At 39.3% G+C, this 22,741-nt stretch overlaps 1 protein-coding gene across 5 annotated transcripts in view; it reads right to left on the bottom strand.

Annotated features, from left to right (window-relative positions):
• Positions 1-22,741, bottom strand: part of SPTLC3 (serine palmitoyltransferase long chain base subunit 3) — an 86,569-nt gene that overhangs the window by 27,049 nt on the left and 36,779 nt on the right. For all 5 annotated transcript variants that reach the window (XM_063152531.1, XM_063152532.1, XM_063152533.1 and 2 more), the window contains 4 exons: positions 21,502-21,656; positions 20,373-20,521; positions 9,606-9,730; positions 6,906-6,999 (listed from right to left, as the gene is read on the bottom strand). In XM_063152531.1, coding sequence (XP_063008601.1) covers positions 6,906-6,999; positions 9,606-9,730; positions 20,373-20,521; positions 21,502-21,656 — 523 coding nt within the window. The remainder of the gene's footprint in view (positions 1-6,905; positions 7,000-9,605; positions 9,731-20,372; positions 20,522-21,501; positions 21,657-22,741) is intronic.

Below are 22,741 nucleotides of genomic sequence, written 5' to 3'. Positions count from 1 at the left end.
AAGAAAAAAAATCTTTAGTAGTCCCCACAAAAGGCTGCTTCTGTTCTTCAAGGTGAAAACAATGCTCTGTGTGCTTGTGCTTAAGCTTTTGAGAAAGTGGGATCTACTAAATGCCAGGAAAAACAACAGCACAACCCCAGATGACTTTCAGATATCAAATTATTTACTCATTAAATATAGTTAGATTGAGAGACATTACAATATTAAGATGATGAGCTGCACGAGTCCATCCTGAATAACCAGTTATAGAGAAAATAACAGTCCTTCCTTGTTTGACCATCACCAGCCCAGGGTTTGCAGCAGCAATGGCCAACAGCTGCTCACCAGCCCAGGAGGTGGAGTTAAGAATTTGACTTGATTAATCAGTCACAGCACAACCAAATCTATCCACGTTTCACTTTCCACCTTCTCCTTACAGCATTTTCCCCAGATATGGAGGATAAAGTTTCCTAAGAGGGGACAGTGGATCTATCAGTGGGTTGGTGGACTTGCATCATCCTTGTTTGAGATGTCTCATAGTTAATTCAAGAGCAATAGCAAACTGCCAGTGGGCTGGAGCAAGTCTGAACCTGGGCAGGCAGAGTGTCATGCTGCCTGCAGTGCAGGTGGGACAGCAGGCTTCTGGAGGGAGCACAGCATGCTCAGGGAGACATGATGTCTCCACCCCTCATCCTTACACTGCAATGCTGGGGATGTCATCACCATTCCCCTGTGTGGGCTGGAAACCTGTGTGATGTCAGCTTAATTAAAATAAACAGGCTGCTGTTATTCTTATCACATTCTTCTTTTTGCTTTGTGCTTGTAACTCTGATTTTCAGTTTCTCCCTTCTGTACGCTCATGCAAGGTGGCACTGACCCCGTGGCTGCACACAAGTATCTTTGTTTGGAACGTGGGAGTGGTGATCACTGCAGCCACAGCAACAGTCTGAGACTCCCCTCAATAAATACCAATCTCTCTGAAAGTAAAGGGCAATGGCTCAAGAAAGCTCCCTGTGCGCACCTGGCAAGTCAGATGTGGCTTTCTCAAAGCAGAGAGGGGGAAGGCAGCCACAGCATGCAGAGAGCAGGACAGACCAGTCTCCTTGCCCTGGCAGCGTCTGTGTGTGTCACAGGGAATTACACCCAACTGGATTAGGCTGCAGTCCACCTATCTGGGCAGCAATCTTGTCTCTGATAGTGGCCAGAGGCTTCAAGGAGCACAAAACCTTAGTGGGTAATGTGCCTTTCATCCTACTCTGTAACTGCTGTAACACTGCCCTCTCTTCTGAAATTCAAGGGCTACCTACACAGTTGGAAAAAAAAAATTAAAAATTAAGGAACCATTTTGTACAAAGCCACCACAAACTCTTGGAGTTTTGCAACCAAAGGGATCTCTTTCTAATTTTTATCTGCTTACTTATCTCTTTAATTTCCCCCCATTTTATTTGCTTGCTTGATTAGTTGTACTTAGTTTCCACTTTTATTTTTTTTTAAGTTTTCCTTTAATTTCTTTCTTTTTAGCTAGAGAATATATTTGCTCTGAAAGGTGAAGGCCTTCTGCCACCTAGAATTTCCTTCATTTTTAAGTACAGCTCCTCCAGGTAGCTGTGCATTCTCAAGGTGTCCTCATGGCACTTGTATCTGAACTGCAAAGCAGTAATTTGACTCAGTAGAGGGAGAAATGTCAGAGTTTGGATGAACATTAATTCAGAATTGTTGTTCAAGCTGGAAACAGTGTTTTGTATGAAAACCTGGACAGCTCACACCTGCATCACACAATTGTTGTCAATTACTTGATCTGTGAGAAACTAAAAAATCTCTTACTACTTTCACAACATTGAAAAGGTGCATAAGGAGGAGCTAGGAATGCACTGCCCTGATTGCCATTTCAGATGCAGATTCAAGCACCAGATTAAGGCTGGATTTTCAACTGACCAATGTGCTTGGTTATGCTTTGCAATTTCCTGCCCTCCTCATAGGATCACTTGTTCTAACTGCTCACTGAATGTAATCAATGCATTGCAATCCCTTGCAATGAAGAGAACTGCAAATATTTTTTTCCCCCATGGCCTGAGTTCTGTGCCTTGTCCCAACATTCCCACTGACTTTTCAGGCAATTGCAAATCTAAACCTGAAAATGAGACTGCAGTTGAGTTGCTTAATGGGAAAAATGTAGTAGAATTAGAAAGAATAAACAAATCCTAAGCCTTGTATGGTGCCTTCTTTTACAGGCTGGTCAGAACAGAAATCGCTTGGATATAATCAGTCCATAACACCCTCATTTGTTCACTGAAGGAACACCTGATACCAGTATAAGACCCAGAACTGCTGTGAGAGAAACACCTTGATAAAATCACAGCCTGATTAATGGTTAAATATTTGGTTTTGCTTTTCAGGTTTTATTGGAAGGGTCAAGGATTTTGGCTAATACTTAACCAGATAAAGGTCAGAGGTCCTGAAAAAGTGCTTTTAAATGTGTGATGTTAATAAAAGATTGCCTTAGAAATTAAAAAGAAAAAAAGAAAAAAAGGCCAAACCCAGTCAATCTCTCCATGAGCCAGAAAGTAAAAGCATCTGAGTTTAGCCCCCATTTAACTGAGGGACCCCCAATCCTGTCACTTGGGGAAGGCAGGAGAGACTCCCTGGAGACCAAAGCCAATGAGGGTAACATCAGAAACCTTCTAGCAAAAAAACTGGCCAGGCCCAGGCCACTACTGCCCCAGTGGTGGAGAGATGTTTTAGCATCCCACCTTCTCCCACTGCACACTGCAGCTGCCTGGATTCCAGTGCAGCACTGCAGCTCTGTCCTATCTTCCCAAAAAAATCACTGCCTAGGAAATGGCAACCTGAGTGGTGTCCACCCCACAGCAGGGAAGACAAAGGCAGGTGCTTTGTGGGCAGGTCAGAATCATTTTAGTCCATTAAAACACTACTGCATACATTTAGGACTGCTTAGACCCTAAAATAAAATTGAAAAAAAAATTAAAATCCCCTAGACCTGTGATTCAGAGCAGGGGCTCCAGGGAGCTGAACTTTGCTGCTTGCAAACAAAACCTCACAGATGCCTGACACAGAAAAACTCCTTTAAAGGCCAAAACCCATGTGCCAATATTGATATGCCCTTAGCAGGGTGAAGACTGGAGACAGAGCTAATGAGAGCCCACAGGAAGGGAAGGCCCTGTTCAGTAGATTTTGGCTAAAATGGAATATTCTGTTACATTTCTCTCACACAGATGACCTGTAGGTGTGTGTGCCTGTGCATTTCTCTCAGCCCAGACCTGTAAATTCCTGTCTGTTTACAAGGAAGGGATTGTTCACTGGCAGCCAGGATGCAGGGCACATTCCTATGTCCAAATAAAAACAGACTTATAGGTCCACAGCACATTTTTTTTCTATTATTTACTTTAAGGCTTGAAAACTTTCTCATACACCCATGCAATGTTTTTGTCAAAATGAAAGATATTCAGATGCCTTTTATTTCACCTAGGAAAAGCATAGATGTGTAAGGATTTTGTCTGTTCTAGAAAAGCTATATAGAAATTTATGGAAAGTGAAATGTCTAAGAGAGCTACCCACTTATTGAAATAGAACTTCATTAACTTCTATAAGAATAAGAACTACATTATACATAATTTAGGTAATAGGTAGAGATTCTTTCTCATCTTACAAATGAAACAATCCTCTATTAATAATAAAATAATAATTATTTACTTTTGAAAGATGACAAATCAATCCTCTATTACAGATTTCATGAAATAAAGTAATAGTTTTACAGAATTAGCTACAGTACAGTCTTTGAAAGATAAAGGTATTTCATAGCAAGTTTAAAGTGGTAGATTTTACTCTCTTTTCTGTGAAATATTTTTATCATAGAACAAAGTTTTGTATCATATTTCTTTAGACAAAGAGTTTTTCCATAACAGAGTAGGGAAAGTAACGAGGAGAGAGATTTATGTCTTGTTAGAACCTGATGGTGAAATCAGTGCTTATTAAAGATCTTAAAGCAGTAGCTCAAAGTGCAAAGTTTTCTATTCCTGCACAGGGCCAATCCAGCAGAAGGAACCTTGCATTCACAGCAAGCACTGTGACATGGAGCATGGCTCAATTCTCCTATTCTTAAGCATGACAACAACAGCATAAGCACAGTCTGACAGTTTGGGCATGCCTGTATATGGCACATACCCACAAATGAGCAAGAATGACTCTGGCAGCACAAGCAACACAGCTCTGGTCTAACAAAACAAAATCTGTCTGAATGAAAAGAACCCTCCCAACCCAAGCTGGAATTTTTGGTCACTTAATTAGTACAGTTTTGGTCCTTAATTTTTTTGCTGTACTGTCTTGTGTTACACTACTCCCTGACAGACAGATGGCACAAGGCTGTCTGCTCCATTTTGGGTGAAAGCATGCATCCTACAAAGGCATCAGCCCTGCTGGGTTATGCTTTCCACTGCTATCTCCCCCAAAACACATCTTATTTCCCCCAAAGCAAAAGGCATTCAACATGCATCTCTGCATGAGTGATTTTAGTTAGTGATGTGTAACTCATGGTATGATTAAGGAAATACTAAAAGCCACAACTTTCTAACCACAGAAATAACTAGCTTAGAGGCTCAGAGTGGGCTCAGAGAAAGCATGGGCATGTGAAGCTCTCTCTAAATGAAGTTTAGAGTCAGGACTACAAAATTGCAACAACAAAAGCTGTCACTCAATTCCAAACAGTACTTGCATGTCTGAACCCAAGAAATTCATCTGACTGCCCTAGAAGGCTTGAGACCCTGATGGAGGCTCAGAGACCTTGGCATGGAGTCAAAGACACCTCTGCCTTTGATTTTAATCCTTAGAAACAATTACCAGCTTTGTGTGAAGAGCTGCGAGCCACAAGAGTTTGAGTAGAATGCTAGTGAATTTATCACCAAGTGAAAATGTAGAATTTTAAAGTTTTTAGAATGGGGGTTCAAGAAACAAAATAGAAGAATCTAATCCAGTCTTTCTCCTTCTTCTTAGCCTCCATCTTCTGCTGTGATAGTAACACTTTTAAATTAATTTAGAGTAAAGACAAACTGTCTAACATAAGTGATAAGTATTAGAAAATTATTGTAAATAATTTACACATAATTTTTAGTATAAAAGATAACACTGCCCCAAGGTGGTCAATATGCCATAAACTGATGTGCTAGACAGATCTCAGCAAGTCAGAGAAAGACAATGTATTAAATAAAGGCCAATAAACAACCTTGAAAATGAAAGCCAAAAAATTCTGCCTTCTTCTTCAGTCTTGAAGCTGAAAAAGCTCAAAGTCATCTTGACACCAAAGACCCTGTCACTTGCAAAAGTTCCCAAAGTTTCATTTTGGAAGTAAGCTAAGGTGATGTCCCAGCAATGGCATATAGGGCTTTAATCTTTGGCAAATAAGAACTTTAATCTTGAAACCAATGAGTTTTTCCAAAGCAACTTGGATGGGCTTCCACCGAGGTTTGCCAAGATCCTTAAAGCAACTGTCTGCATTTTCCAGTGATAGACTAGTGCTGTTTGGGTAGCTCACTATTATTTTTAGGCTCACCCATTATTCAGAAGAGCATCAGCTTTAATTTACTGTCAGTGCAACAAGCTGGTTAGGCATTAGGTTCTGGTAAGGGGAGTAAGATATTGAGGAATGGTCAGAAAACTGAATTCCTTAAAGCAAGCATGACAGCTCCAGGTGATGTTACTCTTCACAGCTGAGAGTAACATACTCCTCAAACTGAAATGTTTTCTAAAATGATGTGGGAAGTGACACAAGCCAGCTGGCCTGCACACAGCATAGGTGGTTGGAGAGGCTGAGAGTGTTTGGATTTGGGTAGTAAGAGGTCAAAATTCAGGGTGTGATGCAACCTGATTGAATGGGATAAGGCTTTGAACAACCGAGCAAAAGTTGAGAAAAGACTGGTGTGGCAACCATGCTTAGCATATCCACATTTGTGGAAGTGGACCAAGTTGGGGTATGCTACAGTTATTATATGAATAGTTAATTCTGTAAAAATGTTCAGATGGTCTTTAATACTTGAATGATCTTCAGAAATTGCTTCTTGCCCAAATTATGAACTGATATTAAGTATAACAACATCTTATAGTATAATTATGGTGTTCTTTTCATTCCAACTCCTCCTTAGGCCTTTTACAGCATATGCATAATTCATTTTTGCTTCCCTTAAGCAACACTTAGTAAAGACAAGGGATTGTATTAGCCATTAAGAAAGGTAATCAGACCACTCTTCTGATTTCTCACCACTACACTAGCTTCTAAACCTTTCTTGCCTGCTGGCAGCAGTGAAGATAGAAAAGGGAACTGTAATGGGGAATAAGGGAAAAGAAGAAGCTCTTGTCATTAAAGGCAGTCCTAATATCTCTGACAGTAACCAGAGCAACACTAACTAAATACAAGTGAGAGAGCATGAGCATTTTAGAAGATAACTTTACAATTGCAAAGTTAATGTGTGATTTCTATACTAAAATACTATTTCAAAGAATGTTTGGGATGATGCTGTTGATATACCCATCTCCATCTTTGCTATTAGATCTCTGGGAATTCAGACTAACTGCTTCAAAGGAATGCCATGGTAAGGTAATTCTGGTTTCACTGAACCTGCTGGAAACAGGCATGTCTGTAAGTATGTTTCTACTGTTTGGGCTACAATGACAAAAACAATAAAACTTTTGTGGCAGCACACAGTCATTCAGCAAGTCAAAAAGACACAATAGCAATTATAGTACTGCACTTATAATTTTTCCCATCAGAAACCACTCATAATATTAAGCAGTTGATCCTCCTGCCTGGACAAAAGCATCATCTGGCAACTGACAGCAAAATAAGCATTAAAAGAAATCATTCTTGCCTTTGAGGTGTGAATAACTCTGTCTGTATAATTTTCCAATTCAATACTTACTGTTATGCTTGAAGATTCTGATAGTGGCACCTGAAAGCCTTGCACCGAGAACGAGAGAAGTGTGGTTCAACTCATCACTTAGAATGAGGCAGCCCTGTGGAGAAGGAGTACAGTGAACATCTGCATCAAGGAGGCTTCAGACTCGTGTGCATGTGTGTGCCAGCATACACAGGTGTCCGTGATAGAGCATTGCACCAGTTCAGCTGTAAGGATTAAACATTAAATGAATTTTCTGCCACTTTTCTGAAGGTGCTGGAATATGATACAAGGTTTCTTTGAGTTAGGTCTTATAAGCTCTTGGAGATTTATATCACACACCAGATAGCTCAGCCACCTCAGATGGCATTAAATCAGCAGGATGGCTTCTGTGGTAGTGTTGGAAACAGAAAAGTTTTAATAAAAGGCAAAATAACAAAAAAAAAACCTAGCCAGGGCAAGAGGTTCTTGCTCCTGGTAAAACACCTCACAAAAGCCATTAGTTCCTTTGTTCTCTTCTTTTCCTAGTAAATTGCTTGGGCAGGACTTTTTGGCTCATGTCCAGTTGTTTATCCTTAAGTTTGAGGTGAAGTCCCCAAGGTTTATGAGGTGTCTTTTTACCTAATTGAGGAGAGAAACTTCTAAGATTTTTTTTTTTCCTTTTTTAAGAGACATAAAATTGTTTTGTCACTCCGTCAATAAAGGGGCACATTCCTACAGGGGTGCACTGCAAAGGCAGGCTGAAACAGTGGGATCAGATTCTCAGGCATTCCCAGGTGATGCACAGGGGCCCAATATTTCCTGTAAATGGAAAGCAGAAAATAACCCTATTAAAGACTGAGTGCTTTATATAAAATCAGGCAATGTTGCTTCCTCTATCACCTGTTTACAGCTCATTTTGAGTTGTAAGGAAAATGCAGCCACCACCCCACATATAAAGGCTGCATGGCAGTAGGCTAAGGAGCAGTAATAATGAGGCTGGCCTGGCATCAGCCCTTTGGACTGCAGAAATGAGATGAGGAGAGACTGATGCCTTGTCACTCTCATCTCCATTAGGATGTGAGTGAAGTTTAGGAACCAGAGTCTTGCTCTGGTAAATGCATATAGAGTTGACCTGTAGTATAATTTTTATTAATTAACTCAGCTGAAAACTCCTTTTGTTTTTAGAAACAAAAATAGAAATGTGGGAGAAGTAAACTTGTCTATTATATTGAGAAGGGGCAGGACTCACAGTTGAAATTCAAGCTCGAACCCTTGTTTAGCTCTGCTTTCTATTGAACATGTTTTGCTCTGTTTCATTATGCAAAGGGCAACCCATAATTAAGCAAAAACTTATTCTGGTATCATAGATTAGGCCTAGGTTGAGAGATACTAACACAATCTCCACAAAGACTGGTTTGCAGAACTAACAATAAGTGTAGATGCAGCTTGACAAGAAAATGTAGCTGCTAGACTTAATTATAGAGGAAAACATAGGAGTAAATCTCTCAAACATAGGATATAATATTTAAATAATATTTCTATAATATTTGTAATATGTAAAATAACACATACTGAAATTTCAAATATATATACACACACATATTTATTTACTAAAATACATACAGTAATATCTTTATTTGTGCCACTTATATCTATCCAACCTCTGACAGACGCTTGAATCTCAACACGAAGCCAGGTAAGGGAGGGAAAATTATTATACAGCTAAGACAAGTGCATATCTCACACTGCATATCTCCAATTTCATAAATTTACCTTCATTAACTCTCTGCATCTGTTCCCCTTGAAACTGCTGGACAAGTTCTCCAGCACTGCTGCAGACTGAAGTTCATATTCTGGATGACTGAAGCAACTCTCCCTGCCCAACACTTGTGTACATGTATTTTAGAGATCTTGCAAAAGCTGCAGTCATCTTCAACAGAGAGTGAAGTGACTTCAGCTCTGCGCTGGTGTTTCAGAAGTCCTGGTCATACACCACAAAATGAATTCATTCTACTTCCACCAAGAAGGAGGTCATGCTTTGAGCTTGCATGGGACACTTCAAGGTGCTCCACAACTGGACAAGCCAAGGAGGAGTTACCCATTTCCCAGCTATCAGTATCAGCACAGTGTGTGTGATGTCCACAGCTACCAGTGACAGGATGATGGAAATCCATGCCTTTGAGTTAAATACTCCAAACTGGAGAGGAGGTTCCTTCAGCACCAAGAACCCGACTTTTGTAACATGATCACAGCTTTAGACTTGATTTTGCTGCCAGCTTTCTTGGCAGGGCTGGCTGGAGCTCTGTTCCCCAGGAATGCTAAGCACTGTGCTTTTCCTTTTCTCAAAGTGTTGTAAAAACTATCCTAATCATCATCTTTCATCACAGGGAGCTGGGCAGTATCTCAGCAAGTAGCCTAAATACTTCATCCCACAAGACCTGGACATGGGATTTAACCTTTGGTTACTTTTTAAGGAGAAGCAACTTCATCAAGAGGAGCTAGAGAGCTGCATCACTGATCCTTAAGCAGATGTTAGGTATGTGTGATAGCAACACTCAGTGCCAGCACAGGTGATAAAGAAGCATATTTAAAGTCACAAGGTCATCAGCTTTATGAGTCACACATTCCTGATACCAAGCTCTGTTCCTCGATGGAGCCTTTCCCCTCACTGAAAGCCCAGAGTACTGCAACAGCAGTTAAAACAATTAATAAATGTTCTGTGTTCCTGAAGGGAGTACTCACCTTTCCAACAAGGGCTGGAATATTCATTGAGTTAGTTGCAAAGCCCATGCCAAACACCATAGCATCTTCCACACCAAGGAACTTGGCCACGAGTTGCTCTAGTTCTACATGTTTGTCTAGGGTGCCTGCAGAAAGAAGCACAGGGAATATTAAATCTCGCTGAACTGTGAAAGTTAGTATGACACAAAACATACAAAAGAACAGGCTAGAAATGTGTCATTAAGCTATGTGACATTAAGTTCTGCTGAGGGTTTTCCATTTGTATCCTGCTCATGTGGGCTAATGCAAGAGGTACAAACCAGCTGTGACTGATGCTAACAAACACTGCTGCTGTTAGGGCAGCAAAGCAGTTGCTATGGAAAACAGCTTTATTTTCCCACAATAACTTTTGACATAGTTTATTCTGAAGACTAATTTGTTGTCTTTTTCTCTCTCCTGCAGTAAGGACAAAAATACCTTCTTCTTGTAGGAAATGTGGGACAAATATTTTAGGCATTCTTGAGTTCTCTCCAGATGTGAAAACAAAAATGGGTGACAACAAAATTCTTCCTTTTCTATTGTCTGTCGATATATGTGTACAAAATTCTTAATTAGGGTTTTATATGGCTAGAAAAACAAAAGCATTCTCCATATTTTTCTCTGCCTTGGAAGGTAAAAGCTGATGAGAACTCTGCTCTTTCTTTCCTCTCAACAGCAAACACAAATGATAATGCAACACTAGACTCTTCTTTATTGCATATTAATTATCTAATATTAGTACTTGAAGTCTCCAAACAAGTAAGGCTCTCCAGCTATCCAACAAAAGCAGTATCCTTCCTGCCCAGCTCACAGAGAAGGATGACAAAGTACAGAAGGCAAACAAACAAAAGAGTGGTGTTAAGAGACTGAGATAACAGATAGCTTTGAACAGTAAGGAATCATCTCCACTTGCCAGCTCTCTAGTCTTTGGTTGCCTGGCTGTGCATTGCAGGGACCAAGGCAGAAGGAACTCTTACAGGATGATCTGTGGGGAAGAAAAGAGAGTGGCTCGTGGATTCTGAGAGAGCATTTCCCCTATGAATAAGGCTGTAATCAGAGAACAGAAGAAAAAAATTAGGCAAGCGAATATGTTACCTCACTTGCAATGCACAAGCTGATGACACGACAATATAAAGGGAATTAAAATGGATGGAACAAGAAAGCTGTGTTCACTGTGATGGACAAAAGGCAGATGAATGGAAGAAATGCAGAAGCTTGGCTAGAATGTCTCAACAAGAATGATGAGTCAGGAAGATGATCTTACCTTCATCATGGAGCAAAGCTCATAAAAAAAATCAAATATAAATGTCAGGAGAACAGTTTCAGCAATAGCAATAAGTCAGCTGGTTACAGTGAAGGTGTGCTTTCATTTTTTTTTCTCATTAAATATCTAAATTAAGAACGACATCCATTTGGAAATAGAATGTGACAAATATCTATCAGGCAGGCAGGTAACTCTCCAACTATCAGGGAGATAAGGAGCAAGGATCATGTGGCTTCTTGAAAAGCCTGGATTACATGGACAGTAAAGAACAGCAGAAGTGCTGAGATTCTGCCAGAGCCTTCCTGAGTTGTGCTAGAGCTGAGCCTACTCCAGCAGAGCTTCAAGAGCATCTCTGCACTTCTTGTATCACACTGCATGTAGCTGGGGCTGGGTTGCCTCCGTGCTCTGAGAATGAGGTAATGGGACACAGAAAATGTGGCTCTGCAGAAACTCCACTACCTGTGAACTGAGTCTGTGTGAAGCTCTTTGAGGATGGCTATTTTTTGAATTTGTATATCCCAAGACACATGAGGATATGAGCTGGCTCTGCACACAGCCACTGTTTAGTACCCAGGTTCCATGAAATACAAAACTGTTTCAGAGCTGGGCTGCTCACTGGAAATGTGGGTAAGAATCTGTCATAAGGTGTAAGTCCAGCAGGACGCAGCATTTATTTCTGAGGTTCTGTATTTTTTGCAAACTAGGCCCATCTAGTCTTCAATCTACAGCACCCATGGAGAACTAAGAGTTCCAGGAGGATCAGCTACCTTAGTGCTCCCTGCAGATGATATTTTTGTCACTCCAGGGCTATCAGCACACCAAAAGAAGATGAAGTCTGAAATGGAAGCTCAAAGCCAAGCACACTATGGTCACAGCTTGAATTAGAAGGTTTGTGAAAGCATGAGAAACAAGCAGTGTGTGCTTTGCAAGGCAGGCATATTAAGGCATGACACAATTGTCTCTGACTCTTCCAGGGATAAGTCTGACACTGGGGTGGAGTTAAATTGCTTTTTGGGGTTGCATCACATGTTTTCTGTTTTTATAAACAGGAAAGGCCTGACTCAATATACACTGTTCTGTTAAAGCTCCTATTAGATGACCCACAAAAGAACAGCACATTTTGCCCCTATTTTTATTGATTTTGTCATGGTGAAGAATGACTCATTTTGACAGTGACTGATTCCCACTTATTATTTACTAATCCTAAGCGCCAATGCAGATGATACTCTACATCACTGTTGCCTACAAATCCTGGAATACAAATTGAAATTGGTTAGCAAAACAAAATCCTGAACGACAAAGATTTGCAAACTGAGCCCTGGTTTTGAATCATGTTAATTGCCATGGCAATATTGGTGGTGGTAAGTAAGGTGTTACAGAAGCAATACAACACACACCAGTACCGTCAGTGGGAGGTTCATGGCAGCTGTATACATTGAACAGAGTTGAAAAAGCATATAATTATGCAATTATTTAATCATATCAGGAGATATTTCTACACAGGATGTCCTTGGACACTGTACAAATGGCATCAATTCTATCACCTCTCTCCACTGGAAGAAACAAGGGGTCAGTCATGTGCTGCTGGGATGAGGTTTGTCCACTAGCATTCCCAGCTGGTCACAGCCACCACCATGACAAGCATAAACAGCACTGCCAGACAGATGCAAATTTGATCCAAAGGAACTGGCACAAGCTGAAACATCTCAGCATCTCAAGCTATATAACAAAGGCAGTAATTACACAGCTCCTCATTAAATACAACCTTAGAGATGTCAAGTAAGGTTAGCTTGGCCCTTAAAATGTTTTGTATTGTGCTAGATTCAAGACCAGTATCATGATCTAGTGAATGAAAAGTGATATACTAGATATATCTTTTTAATCTACTGTATGCACACTTGCCCTATAAACAGAAATTAGAATTTCCCCACTGAGTGACTACAGCTTGTCTTGACCCAACAAATGAGGATACAACTAAACAATGTACACCAAATCACCAGGAACGATTTAAGACAAAAAAAGAGAAAGGTACCTGCATGTTTAAGAGACAAAATCCTTTTGAAAGTTATTCTTCCCTGCTGAACAGCTGTAAGTAATACAATACAGCAGGAGTTACTGTGATCCAAGACTATATAGGTATTAAGATTACAGATCATATCAAAAGTGGACTTTCACAATGGGAACCACCTCCACAGATTCCCACACTTCTCACAGCAAATCCCCTCCTTTTCAAAATCTGATGACCCAGTTCCCTCCATTAACTTGCCACTGCACTCTGGTGACAGGGAACATGAAGTACACTGTGTTTTGACAGGCTTTTTCATAGACTTGCTGTTTTTCATATCCATGCTGTTGGGCTGAAAGTCACTGCCAGATTACTAGAGAGATAAAGCTGGAAAATGGACTTCCCATGATCCATAGAGTCATTATTTAGTTTGACATTTTCAGCTTGGACTTTCAGTGGTTTATGCCACTGGTTAGTCTGCCCAATACAGTCTTTCAGGTTCTTACACGCTAATGACACAGACTGGTTGAACTGCCAACACTGGCAACAGTATCCTGTCATGGAATTTTAAGTTTGGAATTCTAACAGCCAAAGAAGACAGGGAAACACCTGCTCCCCTCAGGTTAAACAAAAGCTGGAAGAGTAAACTGATACAAGCAACAAGGCCTTGAAAGAAAAAAGAGCAGCTGGGAACCCTGTGCATCCCTGGCGTGACTCACCAAGGTGACTGAGAACCATATTACACTATGGAAATGAGGGTTTGTCAGCAGCATCCTTGGGAGGGTGGGGAGCAGAACAAAACATCTCAACTTCCTTGTCACAGCTGAAACTTAAGGTCACAAACTCACTCTGGCAAGATGAGTACACTGCATGGTAAGATGCTTGTCAGAGATGAAAAAAAATCTGTATAATTGAAATACATATGTGCTTTTACAAAAAGCAAGATTGGATGAGTTATTAATAGCAAGATGAAGAAACAGAAGCTGTGGAAATTATATTAATTCTTTACACCATGTTACCAGAGCAGATGGTGCATATGGTATCACTGCCCTACAGACCCACTAGCAGAGGAAAGCCTCAACTTGTAGAATGAGATTTGTTGGAAAAAGAAGGAGAAAAGCACACGGTAATGTTATGCAGTTGCCTCATTTAACACTGTCTGTGCAGAAAAGAGTCCTAAAATAAGGGGGTTTTGATGAATCATTTGATAGAAAGGAAATGCTCAAGTTTTCTTAACATTGCTACCAACTGACAGGGCTTTCATACCACAAAGATGCCATGGGTGTCATAAATCTAATAATGTACCTGTGTAATTTAGTGATTCTCAGAAAAAAAAAAAGTAGATTAGTTTTAACAGAACTTCCAGCTGAATTTAGATCTTCTGGGTTTGTTTCTTTTTTTTTTTTTCTTTTGCCTTTAGAAAAACACAAAGTTAAAATTTCCAGCATCTTCATGCCAAAGCCTGAATGGCAGCATCTTAAGTATCCAAATATTTGCATGCAGATAAAATCATATATCAGAGATACTTTAGGTATTAAACAAGTCACACAGCCCTTAATTCCTACAGATGCCTTCAATTCCACCTGCTAGAAGATGGACTATCCAGACTATTAATCTTGCATTGCAAAGCATACTTTTGCAATGGTGAAATACAAGGAACAAACCTGACCCTATGATTACAAATTGATTGTAAGCTGGATTAGTTATTTATGAAAGGGTAGGCACACAAAGGAAAAGGATGTTAGTGAACATGACAAAACTGTTTCCTAATTTATACCATACCCTATCAGAAAATAGCTAAGATTATTAAATATGTGTATATATACATATATATATACATGCACACAAATTCTCATTTTTGTGGCTTTTTCTCCTTAAGATCTCACTTGGAAACTGTAAATTATGGGATATTCAGTTCTTTATCTCTTTCTCCAAACTGAAAAATGAAACATTTATTCATGTTTGTACAGTATTATGTTTAAAATGAGTCTTGGCCCTAATTAAAGCTTTGAAGTAGTATAAAAGAAAGAATGGCCAAATAACTATTTTCATCTTCTTGAAATGCTGCTAGAAATTCACATTAGGCCTTAAAACCCAGTGGAAAGAGCTGAATGAGTCTGAACTACTTTTGTATTAAATGTTGGCACAGATTTTCAGATCAGCTTTTTAGAAATGAGATCACAATCAAGCGTAAAAAAAACCTCAAACAAAGAAAAAGCCTCAAAACTGAGTGCAAGTTAGGTGCTAAAGGGCAATCTCCTAACATGCCCTCCAGAGTGAATCACCCTGCAAGTGTTCTGTGCAGGCTCCATCTTGTTTTTTGGTCCGAGGCATAATCACAGGAGAAGGATTTCAAAAGGCAGGAATCCTGCCTGGCTGCTTAAGCAGCACTAATCACACGTTTGCTCCGGTTACTCACGTATGTCATCTCCATGAGGAACACTGGGGAGTTAGATAAACAGAGAATTGTTAGCACTGGCTGTCCATGTGACAGTCCTGTCACCAGCCTGGCCCTAGGAGCACTCAGAGCATGATAATCTGCCTTATCTTAAAAAAAAAAAAAAAAGTGTAATTTTGCTGATTTTGTTATCTGCAAGCAGCAAGCAGGAAACTAATTTGCATGTTTCTCAACAATTCGCAGTCACATTGCTTAGAAAAGGCTGACTATAAACACTGAAAACCAGGATGGGCTTAGAGAAAAGGCTTTTGAATCTGCCTTTAACAGCAGCCAACTCCCACTCCAGCCATTAAAAAAAAGGACTTTACATTCAAGTTGTCATTCTTTCATTTTTTTTCACTATATGGAGGGAACACTTGCTATTTCATATTTATTAGGTTCCTATGTGCTGGCAGTTTTATTAAGCTAAAATAATAACACTTTTGAGAGAAAAATTAAAATACATATAACAGTAGAGATATTTTTGTGGGGCAGTTTATATGGAATGCCCTAACATTCCCAACACTCCAGTTAGTTGAACAGTTGGTGTCCAGTTACTTATGGAATCACAGAATGAATCACAGAATAGTTTGTGCTGGAAGGAACCTTAAAGATCATCTCGTTCCAATGCCTTGGACAGAGACATGGACACCTTTCACTAGATCAGTTTGCATCAAGCCCCACCCAGCCTGTCCTTGAACACTTCTGGTAATGGGTATCCACTGGACAGCCTGTTCCAGAGCCCCACCACCCCCACGGGGAAGAATCTCTTCCTGAAATCTAATCTGACCCCGCCCTCTGTCAGTTTGAAGCCATTCCCTCTTATCCTGTCACTCCACACCCTTGTAAAAAATCCCTCTCAAGCTCTCTTGTAGCCACCTTGAGTTACTGGATGGCTACTTAAATCCTTCAACATTCATGAGTAATTTTCTCAGACCCAACATTTATTCCTAAAAGACAAAACATCCTACTTTTTAATGTTGGTTTCTTGACGTATAATGAATAAGGCAAAGAAATTTTTAAAATTACGTTTTCCTGAACCTGCAGGAGAGACTGCTGCTGAACAAAACTTTTTAATTTAAATAACACCCATGGTCAATTTTCTCTGGTTTGGTAGGTGCAAATCTCTCTGTATGCTCTCTTGGCATCTCTCAGAGTTCATAAGGACATCCTGAATCAGGTACAGTTTGGGTATTTCTAGTAACTATCAGGGAGAGCACCTCTGCACACATGGCCACTCTACCTTAGAACACAAGGGAGAGGGAAGTTCTGGTATTTGCAGCGTTATACATACATATTATAATATTGCCTTTTTGCAAATATTAAAATGGATTCTATATGTGTGATGTTAAAGTAACTTTGTTATAAAGATATAGTTTTTTATTTCTGTTGTTAATTAAGCTTAGACATAGCAGTGAAATAGCTGTGCTTATGTTAAAATGCCTGCTTAGATGGGATAATATCTAATGAAGACAGGATGAGGATCCTGCTACTGATATGCCAACTATCAGCATCTGCTGTCTGAAGACAGAGTGGACCAAGGCCCAAAGTGGAAGGGAAAAAGAGGAACCAAAACCACAGCCAAGAAACACACATGCTCTAAAAACGCAGACCCGAGGAGAGGCCATGTAAAATAGTTCCCACAATATGTAAAGTAGTTTATGGATATGCATAAGGATCTATGAGTATGCAACAGGCAAGTGTAAGGGAAAAGGTATTTAAAGGGTGTCCCCAAAGGTGACAGTGTGCTCTTGGCTGAGTGCCAAGATGCACCTGGCCATAATAACCTTTGCTCTATGGTCCTGGTCTCCTTGTTAAACTTTTTACATTTTCACAGGAGAATGAACATGCTTTTCACAGCAGTGCTGAGCTCTTCAGGTGTGGCAGCCTCCAGCACTTAGGTGAAAACCTTCTACCAGCTTCATACAATGCCATGTACATCTGGTAGTGGGAAAGGACAGTGAATCCTGACCACTCTTCCACATCACACATTATGTTGAAAATGTCTATAATTTCTCCACTGAAGTTCTTTTTTTGAGACAGATGACAGGCATTTGTGACAGCTGGAGACAGCAAGCTCAGTAGTTCTTCATCCAGAAGCTGTCTGTGGTCTTTGATGATCCCTGTGGCTCTTACACTTTCCAGTTTTGCTAAATATTTTTGATCATACCTGCACAGAGTACTCAAGACAACAACAAACAGCAGCTTTATGCAGTAGTGTACTGAGGCTCTATGGTTGGCTTTCTGTGTACTTTCTAGCAATTTCTAGAGTTTGTTCTGCTTTCTGATCATGGAACAGCAAGCTAATTCTTCCATGGATGTACCCCTTATAACTTCAAAATCTTGCTCCTAGGGGCTAATAGCTAGCTTGGTCTTAAAAAAAAGGAAAGTATTTTTATTTCACACTGAAAGTCCCACAAACCCCTTAGAAACATGTCTGAAATGACACTGTTATAGTAAGACATTATTTATTATAATTATTATAATTAAGAAGAGCATGGAATTAAAAATGGATTGAAAAGCCTTAAATCTTTTTATGAGGGATAAGCCTTGGAAGGTCAGCCACTGTTTTCAACAGCTTAAACCCTGTTGTCAGAGGAAACTACCTGCAACAGCATTCTGATATGACAGCATTGTGTGTCCTCTCCACAGCCTCCATAGTTTTAGGAGGAGAAGTGTAGGCAGAAGACATAAAGGACAGTTTTACCATCATGTATTCTTTCAAACACCACTCACATTACTTTCATTTGTGTCCTCTTTGTTTTACCCTCTATCTGAAATCCTCTGGAAGTAGTGGAATGATTTCTCAGAAAGAGTCACCACTGCTTAGAGAGAGATCTTGGTGAAACTCAGATCTGCCAGACACTTAAATGCACACAAGCAGAACAGTACTTTCAAAGTGAATTAGCTTGAAAACATAAATACATTCAAGTGCTCTCTTGAATAGAACCCTACAGGCAATTTGCAGCCTTGGCTCTTGCAGCTCACTGCGCTTCTACTTCAAAACACTTTAGCTCCACAAACAATAACAACAGAAGTTTTGGAATGTGATCTGCCCAGAGACAAACTCATCCTGTTCCTTTTATCTAAGATGAAGCTGAGAAATGATAACTTATAAAGGTAAGATGTTTCATTTAGACCCTTCCCTATCTCTCTCTTTAATATATCTAACTCAGAATTTTTCTGTCATACTGTGATGAGAATGAAGCAAAAGAACACAAAGGAACAAGGAAAGAGGGTATCCACTCTGGATAAGAGGCTGTTTTCCTTAGGTTGTTTATACAGACCTTGGTGACAGAGCTCCAAAGAGCCAGCACCAACAAAGGAGCGACCGCTCAGCCCTGCCCTGTGGAGCCACCTCTCTCCATGGAGCACACAAACACAGCCCCTCTGTTACCTGCCCAGGATAAACTGCTGTGACTGCTCAGTTACACCAGCTAAGCCAGGCCTAAACACCCTGCTTTCCTTTGTCCAAGCTGCTCTCCAAAATCCACTTCCAAAAGACTGAGACTCACAAGGCTTTTAGGATGCTCTTTATCTGCAGCCCATTCTTGCATTGTGAATGGCCTTGATGCAGCTCATGGGACTGTTTGTTGTGAAGGCATGAATGAATCTAAATCCTTGCTCAATCAGTCAAAACAACTTTGAGTACAGCACAGATGAAGAGGATACCCTAGAAATCTCTCTACATCGGTTCTCAGATAGATGGGATGAAGTTACTTAGTAAGATTTTTAATATTTGAACACAGAATCCTCTTTTAATAAGAAGTTGGGTTGGTGGTTTTTTGGTGTGGTTTTTTTTTTTTTTTTGTTTTGTTTTTGTTGGTTTGCTTTTAAGAATAAATCTTCCAGTAAAAAACTTCAGCAAAAGCTACAGAATAAGGAACGCCAGCCATAATCTTAGATGTCCTGAAAACAACTTGAAATGTTCTTAGACAAAATGGAATCTGGCAGAAAAAGAGAGAAAGCTTCCTTCAATACCTTAAAGGACTAGCAATGGTGACCACTTTCAAGCATGAAATTCAGGTTAAATAATAATATATTGCAGTCACCAGATGGGTCACCTGCACAACGAAAGTGGGGTCAATCTGTAAATCCTCTCTGAGTGGTGTCACTGACATAATTATTATTGGCAAATCAAACCACAATGACAAGATAAGAAGCAGATCACAAAGTTTGCATTACTTTTTCTTCTGAAATTGAGACTTTAAATAAAAAAAACTAAATTAAATACAGTATTTTTTTCTGTAAGTTTTACGGAAGAACATAGTTTACATTGGAGATTAAAATGTAATTTTTTTAGGTTACTGATTAGAAAAAAGAAATCTTTTATAGACTTTATAGACTTCTCCATTCTGGGAAGCCTTATTTTTTTTAATACTCCCAAGAGTGATAAAGCCTGAAGGGAAACCTCCCCCTGCATTTCTCTGGTTTGAAACTGTTTTTTTTTTGTTTTTTTTTTTTAATGTAAGATGATTGTACCCTAAGGATTGCAAGGCTTTGTGTTGAAGGTAACCCTGCATGCAGTCTACAGACTAACAAAGCAGACAATCATAACAGATAAAACCAAAAATGTCAGATGCAGCCTTCCTGAATTTATTTGCTAATGGCAAACTAGAAATTTCTGTTTTGTGCCAGTAGTATCTGATAAAACATTCCAATACATTCTTAGAACATGGGATTAAAAACATTATGCAAAAGATCATTTAACTAATCTGAAACCTCTGTGTGTGGTAACTGATATAAATCTGTGATGCAGTTGAATTTGCCCCAGAAAAATTGTTGAAATCTATGTGTGTTTCCATCATTAAAAATCCCAGGCCAGTAGATGACACACTTGGTTTAGCTTTTCCAAAAATCAGTATTGCTTTTCCTTTTGAAAAAACCCCTCATGTGAGAACAAATAAAATACAGCATTTCTTTTAACGGTGAAACAAGTAATTGCTGGTGTGATTCTTTTTATCTGTATCCAATTCTTTTAAGATGTCTGAGAAGAAGAGTGTAGTTACAGGACCTTTGGTGGCCATGTCTCTGTTTACTCACCCATCTCTTGCCTGGTACTGCAGACTCCTGTCCCATATTTTTCTAACTCTATGGTCACAGTTTTCAAAGCATTAACATCTGTTTCTGCAAAGCCGAGGTAGTTATAAGAACCCATATTGATTACATTCTTGATAGTCCTTCCTGTAAACCTGTAATTAAAGCAAATTTTGAACAACAGTGCAATTTTCCTTCCAATCCCAAATGAAAAGAAAAAAAAACCCAAAATTTTCCCACCAAATTTTGTTCCAGTGTTAAATTTCTACTTGTGAATTGACAATCTGCATATTCTAACAGCCCAAAAGTTTTTCTAGCCTTCCTCTTTTCCTAAGTACTTCTTCATGGTCAGAGTGCTTTCTAGAAGTCACACTGTAGATGGCAATAAACTGGTGTGGGATCACTGTCTGCTTTTATGGATTTAAATAAACAAACAAACATAGGACTTTATTTAAGGAACAACTTACAGACATTAATTTTTCAAGCAAATTGTCAACTGCTTCCATTAAGTCACCAGTGTTCTCACACACACACAGAACTTAAACTTGATGAAAATATGGGAAATACTATGATACATTCTCAATAGCTCAAATATAGCCAACCTACACGAAAATATGGGAAACACTATGGATGCATTCTCAATAAGCTCAAATATAGCGAACCTACATTGTCTATGCTGAATTACACAGCTATGTGAATTCCCATAGCTGTGTAATTCAGCTGCAATACACCAAAACCTTCAAGCTCTAACCTGCTTAAAATCTACTGCCAAAGACTCCTGGTGAAGGTAGGAAGCCATATTCATGCAGTGCAAAAACTTATGATATAAAACCTAACCAAGGGATAAAAGAAATTTTGTTGTAATATTGAGAATCAAGGTCTGTTGTTATAAATGGTGCATGAGCAGTCTTGTGCTGACACAGCCAAACCCATTTGCAATTGAGCTGGAAATCTATACTGCATTTCCAAACAAATACTCAGAAGAAAAGGGTCAGATTGCCAGCATGGTGCTGACTGCAGAAAGAAACATGCTGGTGGATATTAGACAAGGATCTGGACACAACTTTGTGTGCTTTGCAGAGGTGCCAGGAGCATGCTCAGGAGGCTGAGAGCAGCAGAGTGTAAGACGACTCACCTAAATGTCCAGTTGTAATCATCTGTAACACGTTCCATGAGGTCAAACTGTGGCCCAGGGACACTGCAAATGGGACGGTTCCAGTTATCCCGTATTCTCAAATAGAGGTTCCTGGTCCAAAAGTTCTCAAAATCTTGATAAAGTGGCACAAAATCCTGGTTTGAAAACATGCACAGGGTTATGTTGCTGTGAAAATATCTCCTTCTGTACCCAAGTCATTCCTATTAGCAAGGAAAAACTGATTCATCAATAAACAGAGTGTCACAGCAGGCACATGGTCCTGTGTCACTTACAACTCCAAACAGCAATACTGTATCCTTACTATAATTCCTTTAAAACACAATGTTGTATTTCTTTGAGGGTATTTTATTTCTGTTTAAAGATTAGGAGTTTTTTCATTTCTTTTTTGGTTGGTCAGGTTTTTTTTTTAAATGGTAAACAAGTTGGTCTAACTTTCTCTATATGTACTGAAAGTTGGAAATGGAAAAAAAAAATCAAGATTCTTTCACTTGAAGAAACCAATTGCTTCAAATTGAGCATTTTTCTATGTGTGGAGCAGATTGCAGAAAAGCAGGATAAATAACTCACTACCTTTCATGAAATGCTGGACACATAAGACAAAAGCTAGTCCAATATTTGTGGTTTGGGCATTACTGGCCTAGGGTGGCAACGCAAACATCCAGTTATGACAATTTTTTTGGTTGAGAATGAATGAATATCTATGGATTTTACTTGGAAATTAAATTTAAACAAAGCTTTTTCTCTATATGAAACAGCAATATATCCGTGTTGAGCACTGCATACAATAAACTGATAAAATAACATGGCACGCAGTTAACATATGTGGGAAAATTAAATAAACATGTAATCCATAGTGAAAGACAAAAAAACTTAACTGGCACAACTGGAATTAACAAATGGCCAGATCATGAAGTGAATCGAAAGTGATATTTCAAAATCTAAATCAGGAAACAATTTCAGGAGTTTTATTTGCAAGAGAAACAGTAAAACTCTTCATGTTTTTCCTTCATTATGCCAGGTGTTACCGTAAATGATGAATCAAACTGCACAGAGGAGGAGGAGGAACAAAAAATTGTAAGCAAAGTTGGAAGGCAGTTGATCTTGCTAAGGTGCAAGTTTCACTTGGAACTATATGGGATGAAAAAATGTTGGGAGTTACAAGAATTCAATTATTACAAAATCAGAACTTCCTCACTATGAAAGGCACCGTAAGATAGCT

The sequence above is a fragment of the Melospiza melodia genome, chromosome 3, assembly GCF_035770615.1.
Source record: "Melospiza melodia melodia isolate bMelMel2 chromosome 3, bMelMel2.pri, whole genome shotgun sequence".
Classification (NCBI taxonomy): domain Eukaryota; kingdom Metazoa; phylum Chordata; class Aves; order Passeriformes; family Passerellidae; genus Melospiza; species Melospiza melodia.
The sequence above is the reverse complement of the archived record's forward strand: the minus strand, read 5'-3'. Positions and strand labels throughout refer to the sequence as shown.